General features: G+C 40.5%; 1 protein-coding gene and 2 non-coding genes across 4 annotated transcripts in view; 1 reads left to right on the plus strand and 2 right to left on the minus strand.

Annotated features, from left to right (window-relative positions):
* The window catches only part of LOC119734866 (caskin-2-like), a 73,234-nt gene extending 70,020 nt beyond the window's left edge, over window positions 1-3,214 (plus strand). For both annotated transcript variants that reach the window (XM_038208466.1, XM_038208467.1), the window contains 2 exons: window positions 768-862; window positions 1,814-3,214. In XM_038208466.1, coding sequence (XP_038064394.1) covers window positions 768-862; window positions 1,814-2,053 — 335 coding nt within the window. In that variant the 3' untranslated portion in view covers window positions 2,054-3,214. The remainder of the gene's footprint in view (window positions 1-767; window positions 863-1,813) is intronic.
* A 1,048-nt stretch (window positions 3,215-4,262) lies between these two features.
* Trnat-ggu lies at window positions 4,263-4,335 on the minus strand. Its single transcript has one exon. It is a non-coding gene; the product is annotated as a tRNA-Thr (tRNA).
* A 1,723-nt stretch (window positions 4,336-6,058) lies between these two features.
* Trnaa-ugc lies at window positions 6,059-6,131 on the minus strand. The gene has a single exon. It is a non-coding gene; the product is annotated as a tRNA-Ala (tRNA).
* Window positions 6,132-10,354: the final 4,223 nt, after the last annotated feature.

Raw genomic sequence — 10,354 nt, forward strand, 5'->3', positions numbered from 1 at the left:
TGTTTAGTCTGCAACTACTGTGGTCAAGCCCAATGTTAATCACATGTCATCCCTCCTTAACCAACCCCCCCCCCTTTTTTCAGACCCATAAGCAGACATCTCCGAGTGACAAAGATAATTTGTCAGGAGACAGACTTGATTCTCGAACGTAACCCAACACCAAGACCCAATTAAAAAATCCCCCTTATTCCATTCTAAGAAACGTTCCACTCAAAAAGCCCTCGGAAATCACTTGGCTGGGAAGTTCAGTTGTCAGAGCATCAGAGCCTAAATGTTTACCAAAAGTACATGTGTGTTACTTATTGACATGCACTGAGCACTTTTCAGAGGCCACTTAAGTCTGTCATGCTTTGGTTTGCCATTGCAATGTTCGATTTGAGAGATTGAAGTTGAATGTTTTTCAGGCGAGGCAGTTTCTCGAAATCCTGTGGGATGCACTTGTCATGTCCTATGCCATCTGAAAATCACGGTAATTTTATTTTTCTGTGGAAATCCTGGGGGATGTACTGGTCATGTCCTATGCCATCTGAAAATCACAGTAATTTTATTTTTCTGCTGAAAGAACGACGATAGAAATATTTTTTTTTTATGGGAGGGGTCGAGGAGAAGGCAGAATGTACAATGAACAGTACACATGCCATTCTCAAAAGACAAATTTACTGCATCTTGCGTGGCAAAATGTCCATGATTGAAATTTTCCATGTGGTTGATGATGTGTGTTTGTTTTTGTTTTCATTCGTTTCTCGTCTTTTTTTTTTTTTTTGCAGAATCCATCGGTGGTTCCCATGCAAGGGCGCTACAGGATTATATCCGTATTCACGACCGATCGGCACTCTCGTTCAAAGCAGGGGACATCATATCGGTGAGTTTGTTGCTAGTCTTAGTATTAATTTTTTACTTATTCATTCATTTATTTTAACTCTCTCTGGTAATGAAACCAAAGACTCTTTGAAGGTGCCCAAGTAGTGTAGCTTGGACGCCTGGGAAAAAAAGGAAACATTTTGTTTTTGAAATGGGGTGAAACCCCTGAAAGCTATTACAGAGAAAACCCACGTAATCAGGTAAAGTAAAATCAGTCACAAACCAATATGGCCCATCAGGCCAGTGTTTATATCTCTGGTTTCCATGGCATGAAATGACTGAGAATATTTCTTTTCCCCTGGATGGGATGCCAGTCAGTTGCAAGTTACTCCCCAGCTAACGCTGGTACTCATTTATACTCCTGGGTTGAGAGAGGCAAGTTGGGGTAAAGTGGCTTGCCCAAGGACACAGCATATAGCCAGCAGCTGGATTCGAACCCCTGACCCTCTGATCATGAGTCACGAACCCTAACCACTAGGCCACACTCCTCCCCCCCCATCACAAGTCCTCACAAGGACATCCCAAGTCATTCACAAGTCATCCAGTCCCATGTCACAAGCTTCTCAAATGAAATGTGACGGAGGCATTCCTTTGTTATTGTGTTCATCCCTTGTCTCTTGTAGTCAGACTTGTTCACTATCTTGTGATTTTCTTGTGACCACCCTTGTGATTCACTTGTGGTGGACTTGAATACCGGTACAACACTAGATTGACTTATGACGACTTGTTATGACTTGTGATGTCTTGTGGTGACTTGTGATGATTTGTGGTGACTTGTGATGACTTGTGATGACTTGTGATGACTTGTGATGACTTGTGATGACTTCTGAAGACTTGTGTTGACTTGATATGACTTCTGATGAGTCTTATGATGACTTATGACTTGTGATGACTTCTGGTGACTTATGATACTTTGACTACAACTTGGCTCATTCCTGTGAACAACCCACAGATTCTCGAGCGGAACCCAGACGGCAAGTGGAAAGGTTCCATCGCTAAAGGCAACGTAGAATCCATCGGTTACTTCCCATCGTCACACGTCGAGCTCCTTACAAGACCCATCTCAACAAGTAAGTCAAACCATTCGCTTTCACTTTTAAACCAAGAATACCTTGTGACATTTGAATTTATCTTTTACTATTCAACAACTTTCTGGAACAAGTATCTTGGTTTGCTTTTGTCTTCTTCGTGACGGATGTCATGCCTTTAAAATGACATGGAAGTGTTAACTATTTAAGTTTAACTGTACATGTAGTATCAACCAACTGGTTGGAAGATCTAAGTCTGTGAGAGTACAATAGCGCCACCTGTTGTCCACTTTTGGTAAGGCTTTATTCCATGAAATAGCTTCATGGAGACCACTTGAATTATAAATAGCACCCTCATGTGGTGGTATGCAGCCAGTGTGTCATCCGCACTACACCATGTGTGTTTATCATATCGCTATCCTGTGGCCAGGCCAGCCCTCTCTGAGCGTAACTCCTACATTGGCCTATTAGACATTCTTCCACATTGCTGATCATCGATCATCCACTTCATTTAACCGACGAATATTAATTCCGGGGGACGCAAGACTTGGAACAGTTTCTGGGCCGGCCGGCCGAGCTGGAAGTTATAAATAAAATAAAAAAATCTGGGGTCAGAAGAGTGTTGCCTCATCGTGCCAGGCATGTGCCACGCATTCCTGTCATTCTAGAAAGGGAAAAAAAAAACGGGACTAGAGAGTTTAGCTTGGCCATCTGTAAGACTTTTGCAAGATCTCTGGCTGGAAATCCGGGATAACTTATCTGGCAGCTCAGCCCGGCTGGAATACGCGTGTTTGATTCTTCTGCGGATGTTTTCTTAAGTGACTTGCGATGGGCTGACAGGCGATACATGTTAGCAGACTGTGCTTAACAATGCCTACAAAGCAGAAACATTGGCAGTGGGGTATGTACAACTTGTAGATAATTGTTTTGTTTTAGAGTTTACTGTTACGGCTTTGTGTTTACAAGCACCAACCGAGGCGTACTTTGTTTAAAAGATCCGGTAACAAAGTTTGAGTTTGTAGGAACACGGATCTGTCCAGTCTCAAGTGAGTGATAGGATGGAAAGTTGTTTTTTGTAAGGAGTTGAAACATTTTAATCATGTTAGAATTGATTTTCTACATCTCGTAATTTGCCCATCTGTTAGTTTGAAATGTCCAGGATTCATGTTTTTGTATTTTATTATTATTTTCAATCAGCTACCGGTATTGTCCTTGTTTTTCCCGGCAATTTAAAATTTATGTCATTAAAAACTGAGAAAAACAGTAGAACTTCTTGAGCAGCTCAGAATTTCCATTTTTTGTTCAACCTGCCTAATAAATTGCTTGTACAAGTTTTGAAGCAATTAAAGGCATTAAGAATCGGGTATTTTTCATGCATTTTGTTTGTTTTCCAATAATAACACCACTCAAACTCCAGAGAAGAATGTTCAAAACCTAACCTGTTGAGCTTTCAGCTCAGTGGATATTACACTTTTTGAGAAAACATGGAAAAACCATGCACAACCTTTTGATCAGGAAACACAATTTTCTCCATAAGCACTCTTTATTTTCAAAAATCAGTCAATTGACTGATTGTTGGAAATCACCTACATTTCTTGATTTCTTCTCAATGACAGCAAGTCAGACGGAATAATTTCACGGAGTGTTTAGTACCAGTACGATCTTTAATCTAAGTAAGCATTTTCTGATAATACTTTGGTATGTTTTTGGATAAATACAAATGATCCTGTATATTTTAGACACTGGTAGTCCCTTTCCCCCCCTCCCCCCCCCCCCCCCCCTCAAAAGAAATTGTACATGTATCTCTGCTGTCTGATAAGTCCATTAAAATGCCACATTTATTGAATGTCTGTGATACATACTAGTCCAGGCTTGGAAGATGGATCGGCCAACGACATTCTAATGCACGTCATCCATCACGACATTAAAAAGAGCAGGGTGTATGTTCTGAAGACACGACGCCCCAAAATAGCCCCCGCAAGTTCACCGGGGTCACACGAGAAGGAAATTATGTGCTTTGTGCGTAGGTACGTGTGTTGGTACCGTAGCTAGGGGGATCTAGGTGTGTGTTATCATGGAGTCAATGTGCAGCTGTTTCGTATTGTATATTGGGCATACTTAGTCGGGCTTTGTTATTGGATGTGACATTCCGGATATCTTTAATTGTGAGTCAAATTGGGAGTGGTAGGTTACTTCCTCTTTGGGTTGTTCCGGATCGGTGTGGCAGTTTCTTTTTAAAGGCACAAAACATACTTTTTTAGGTTTGAATAAAGGTTGGGGAGAGATGGCCAAAAATAAAAAGTGAGGTCCCCTAACTTTTTTCCCCCCGACAGTGATACATGTATATATTTTGTTTAAGTTGAACAAAGAGATTGACTGGAGCAGGGTTTGAACCTGCGACCTCCGGATTACCGTTTCGGTGCTCTACCAACTGAGCTATCCAGCCCTATGTTGACGGTTCTCCATTTTGTCAATGCCTTTGTTCAAGGGGCGCTTATACACCATGACATTTAGTTTTTCTTCATAATAGTAAAATTACATTTTTTCTAAAAGCATCTGGTTGTTCTTAATTGCAAACTTTTCAAAAGAAAATAAGCCCCTCCCCCCAAAAATGTTTTCACTAATTAGAGTTTACAGATTTACAGTGCTGATATTCTTTCTTTAGGGGCTTTATATTTTCCATAATTGTTTACGTGGTAGATTTGGGCTCATGTCTTTGAAATCTTAGAAGTTCCTTTTAATGGGTTGTATGTGTTGAAATTGGTTACATCGTAGTTCAAAACTTGACTGGTAAAACCTGTACGGATGTTTTAGCACATGTACATAAACCTCAAGAACTTAAATTCACATGTATTTACTTTAAGGTTTTTTTCCCCTCATTTGCACCATTAGCAACAGTCAACACAACACAGGCATTCTAAAAATGTAAACATGGCAGCATAAATTTGCTGGAGCCTCTCCTTGCAACTTCTCAGAATTTCAAAGTCTTGTTTATTTTTTCGGTACATTTTTTAGACAAGTTCATGTGCACGTAGGCCTACTGTACCAGGTACCAACATATACATGTACATGTGTACATGTACATGCATGGATACCACAGTCACAGGTGTAGAGGAATTTTGTCAAACCAAACTACAATGTAAAGTATATTGATTCTACGCAACTTTGTTTTTGCTAATGGTTGTGCTTGTTTTGATATTGGCACAGCCAAGTCTGAATTTTGCACATATTGTGGTCAGGGCTATGACTTTCACCATTGACAGGCAACAGTGAATCGCCACAGCCATGCACAAATCCACATTTCAGATGCAGCCTGTCATTTTGGTAAATATGGGTCACTAGTTAGATTATTTGACTGCGGAGAAGGGAAATAATATTGAGTGTGAAAATCCTAAAGCTTTTACCAGCTGCTGAACTTGGTGAACTGTACCGGAGTCTGTATTGAGAGTAGTGGAAGGTCAGGCCTGGCTGTCATCGCGTTCAGCTCTAGATCCTGTCTCCCTTAAAATGGAAGCCCTGTACGGTGACCAGTCCAGAGGCCAAGAACCTGGTGCTATTAAGCACAAAACACTGCTTAGTGAATGATACGGGGCCCGTTTGTTTCCTGCAGATCCGGATCGTGATTGGTGATCCGACGCGTCGAAAGCTGTTTTATCACTTTTTAACAGATCCTGCTAAAGAGGTCGGTTCACAAGGTTGGTTTGCGACGTGCCGGACAGATGGAGAGAAAAAAAATGCAGTTTTTAAGTACATTTGGAGCATCAAATGAGCTTTTGTGACACTACTTCTTCATAACTCTTTTAGATAGATTGTATTTTTGTGATTTTAAATAGTACGATTGATTGAACTTTTTCTGGAAATTTTTGAAAGCTTATCAGAAAAATAGCACTTCTGCATACAAAATCTGAAGCAGACGACATTCATGTACGCCCTAAAGGACTTGACGCGCAAGAGTGGTACTGTTTGTTTTCGCACAGTGCTGGATCACATGATCTCGATCGGGATCTGGAATGAAAGAAACAGGCCCATGGTTTGCAAAATTACCAGTCAAAAAAACAATATAAATGGCACGACAAATTTCACAACAAAATGTAAAAATGTTAAAAATTTTACTTTTTCCAGACAGTTTACTGTAACTGTATGAATTTTTAAAAGTCGAACAAAGAAATTGACTGGAGCAAGGTTCGAACCTGTGACCTCTGGATTGCAATTCCGGTGCTCTACCAACTGAGCTACCCAGCCCTATGTCGGCAGTTCCCCATTTTGTCAGTCTTTGTTCAAGGGGCGCGCTACCGCGCTAGTCAGAGAGACACTGACAAATTGGGGAACTGCCAACATAGGACTTGATAGCTCAGTTGGGAGAGCAACGGAACGGCAATCCGGAGGTCACAGGTTCAAATTCAGTCAATATCTTTGTTCAGCTTTGTAAAAATTACAGGTACAAATGTATGGCTGTTAACAAGTCACAGCCGTAGTCGGCTTGCCAGCTGATTATCTCCCATCTGAGATACTTGACCTGTTTAAGCCCCAGCCGCTGCTGACGATGATGGATTTGTCTTTGATAATGAAGAGGTCCATTCGGCGTTTTGGCACTTCCAGCTATCAGGGCATGGCCGACTGTGACGTAAACACTGTTACTTGTACATGCAGACATGTTTCTTGATCATTAGTGTGGTGTCTCCGGTTTGCCCAGCATCTGCAAGATCGTATATCGATCATTGATATGACTTTTCAAGAACTCTTTGTGGTTGTAGAATTGATACAGAGTGACTACCGGCAGCTAAAAAGATAATCGTATCAATTATTGAAATTGCCAAAAGGCTGTGGGTGTATGTTAAAAATCAAATGTTTAGGCCAACCAAATGTCAACACATATTTTGTTGTTTGTGTGATTGTGGAAAATTTTGCACAACACAAAATTTCATACATATTGTGATCAGTTTGATATATCAATAATATGATTGTAATCTCTACTGTTGTATCCGTCTTCATCACCGACATTCTGTGGTCCGCATCCTGACCCATCTTGTCTCATTTCTTTCTTCGATCGATATCCAATCTCTACCATCACACTCATCATCGACATTCTGTAACCACTATCTGTGCCCATCTCAACCAGTGTCCTCTGCTTTCTACAATCGATATGCAATCTCTAGTATTTTCATTCCCAGCTTCTTTGTTCCTCTGCCATTATAAACCATGCATCCAGTTCTGTCACTCCACCTTCTTCAATCAATATGGTATCGATATGCAATTGATATGCAGTCTCTACCTCCACACGCATCCCCTTCATTGACATTCTGTCGCAGGTATCGGCACCCGTTTCACCAAATCTCCTCTGCTTTCTACAATCGATACGCAATCTCTACTTTCTTTCCCTATCTTCCCAGTGCATCCCATTTTCTCAACTCGACCTTCGATCAATATGCAATCGATATGCAATCTCTACCCTTGCGTGCGTCCTCATCGTTGACATTCTGTAGTCCGCGTCACATCCCCGCCTCATTCCAAATCTGTTCTCCCTCGCGGCACATCACCTGGCTCTTTTAATGGTTAAACATCCAGATGCTATTTTTGGGCCAGACCGGCCAAGAAAATTGGAAGAAGCTGGGCACATTTGCTCTGGAGATTTTTCTCAAACTTGTATTGAACTTAACCATTTTTTTTTTTCTAGCCAGAAGTGTTTGAACGTAGTAATCGTCCCCCCCCCCCCCCCCCAAGTTAATGTCATGTTAAAAATGTGATGTACATGAACACATTCGATGTTGCGTCCACTGGTAAACATTTGCAAGTACATCGTGTACATGTATGTATACACGGGTAAATTTGTTGTGGAGATTTCTCAGACTTGTATTAATCTTATGCATTTTTGTTCAAGCCAGAATTCTTGTAATCATCCCCCCCCCCAAAAAAAAAGCTAATGCGGTGTGAAAATGTGACGTACATGTACACATTGGTTGTTGTGTCCACTGGTATATATTTGCAAGTACCCTACATGTACGTACATTGCTAAACAAAACAGCTACCGCGGTACAAGTCGTGCATGAACATGTACGTGTAGCTGACACGTTTTCTGTGAGACGTCTCCACACCAGTGTTTAGTCTGGTGAGGAAACAGCTTACCAAAAAATGCTAAAAAATTAATAATAAAAGGGTCCGAAAATTGTAGTTAAAGTTTGGCATGTTTTCTTTGTGTTGTCTTCATAGCAGGATTTTAACCTGGTGAGGAAACAAGCTGACCAATATTTTTCTTTTTAATCCAGAATTGTTATCATAAAACAACACATTTGAATGCAAGTAACGCTCTGTCCTAATCCAAAACATGGTGTCCGCAAGGCAGGGTTTGCCAAGTTTGGTCCAGTAGTGCAATGCAAGCAGTTTACTTAAAGGGAATATACATCATTTGCTTTTGCTGTAATTTTCAGAAATGGATGGAATTGGGGGGTTGGAAATATAAAGCAAATATAGATGCACTGACTTTTTGAAGGTTTTGGGTTCAAAAATGCTATAAAAACCAAGAAAAACGATCATTTTCCTGTAGTCTGGTTCCCTGACTCCATATAAGAAGAAACAGAGCAGTTTACATACATTGGGGAATTGTAAGGTCAGGGAACCAGTCTAGCTGGCTCGTACCCGTTCATAGGTTTGTAATCGATTGCAAACAAGTGCAATGGTCAATTGGGGCCGGTATTTGAAAAAAAGCCAGTTGTTTCCAACGCTGATCGGCCGATCAGCGTTGGAAATTGATACAAAAATACCACTTTTCTTGAAAATGACAGTATACCAGGTGCCATAATTTTACAGGATGCTTTAGACTGTCATTTACCAACATCCTATTAAGGTATTTCGCAAAAACTTGGTAGTTTTGTTTTTCGATGTTTGCAAATGTTGTATATTCCCTTTAAAATATTGTCACTGTGAAACGCACTTTGTGGTTAACTTTCCACAAAAAAAAAGGAAAAAAAAAGAAGTCAAGGTCACACAACCATTACATCAACTTTTTGACTTGTCATTGTCAGGTCACATCCTATGTGGCTTCTGTCCAGAAATTTGTGGTGTATGGCCTACCAAAAAAAAAAAAGGAAGGACACTTTACATGTAAATACTTTAATAGCCTGGTTGGCATGGATATAATGAGGATTGTATGGATGGAGATAGGGAGGATTGCACGTGTAACTTATTTTTAATTCACTCCGAACCCAACTGCCAATGTTACTGTCGACCACTAATCTCTTTCACACAAAAATTGGGACGGAAACCCAGACTACATACATTGTGCATGCAAAGCAGTTCAACTCAATTCAATTCAAAATGGCTTCAGCTGCCAATGCCGAATCGAACATGATTTATTGTTTATAAAGGCGAGTGAAAGAAATCAACTGTGTTCCTTCTTTGTTCCTTAAATCCCACTGTAACATAACCTCCAAATGCTACTTGTTTATCCCAAACTTGATACTGAGGGTTTTTTGTTTAGCATAAAAGTTGGAATTGAAATAAAAATGGCGTGAGCTTGAAATGTAATCAGTCTGTCCTGTTGATACCTCCTCCCACTCAGTGTTTGTAATAGATTTTCTGGAGTCATATTCCGTTTCTTGTCTGAAATGGAGAGTGCCAATGCGCGACCCTGACTCGACCTCTGTGAGAATCATATCACCCAGTCTTTTATGGAGTGCACTTTGCGCAAAGTTCAAACTCCAAGTTTTTTTTGCTTTCCCTTCAGGACACAACCACTTTTGTCCACCGTTCACGAGTAGATTAACAGACATGGTTCATATTGGGGATGAAAAGAGGAGAAAAATTGACTGGAACTTTTGCTTTCACGTAGGAAAAATAGTGATGACAAAAGTTTAAATAAAAAGTTCACGGGCAGGGCTATGCGGATGTGGGATTGCATACAACAATCCTGCACCCGATTGTTAGCCTTCTTTCTGCAGTCTCATTTTCCCAGGTTTAAGAAGCCACACTTGAAACAGATACTATAAATTATTTCTGGTAATGAACTCAAGGATTCTTCAAAAGTGCCCCAGACACTGTAGCTCACAAGCCTGAAGAAACCTGTAGAGAGAAGACAATGAGAACAAATTACAGTTTTAGGGGTGAGAGGAAAACCCCAGGAGAATATTCTAGGGGAAACGCACGCAGTCAGTAGAGACGAAAAACCCAATCCCCAAGTGGACTAGGGCAGGAATCGAACCCAGGCCATAGAGGTGGAAGGCGAGGAAAGAACCACTGCGCCAACCTGACTCCCCATTTTAGTTTTTTTTTCTTGTCTGTATCCCCATTTCTCACAATTTTTCCACTGTGTTTAATATTCCCACGAATATCACTCAAAACCCATTGAAAATAAATTACAGTTAAATCCTACTTTGTAATGAGGTCATTCAGGTAATTTGTCTTGAGAAAACCTTGAAACTCAAATTTGTTTTCCATAAAATTTTTTTTTTTTTTCATAGGGTGTTGTTCAA

This window comes from Patiria miniata, unplaced genomic scaffold, assembly GCF_015706575.1.
Source record: "Patiria miniata isolate m_02_andy unplaced genomic scaffold, ASM1570657v1 HiC_scaffold_28, whole genome shotgun sequence".
In the NCBI taxonomy this organism is placed as follows: Eukaryota; Metazoa; Echinodermata; class Asteroidea; order Valvatida; family Asterinidae; genus Patiria; species Patiria miniata.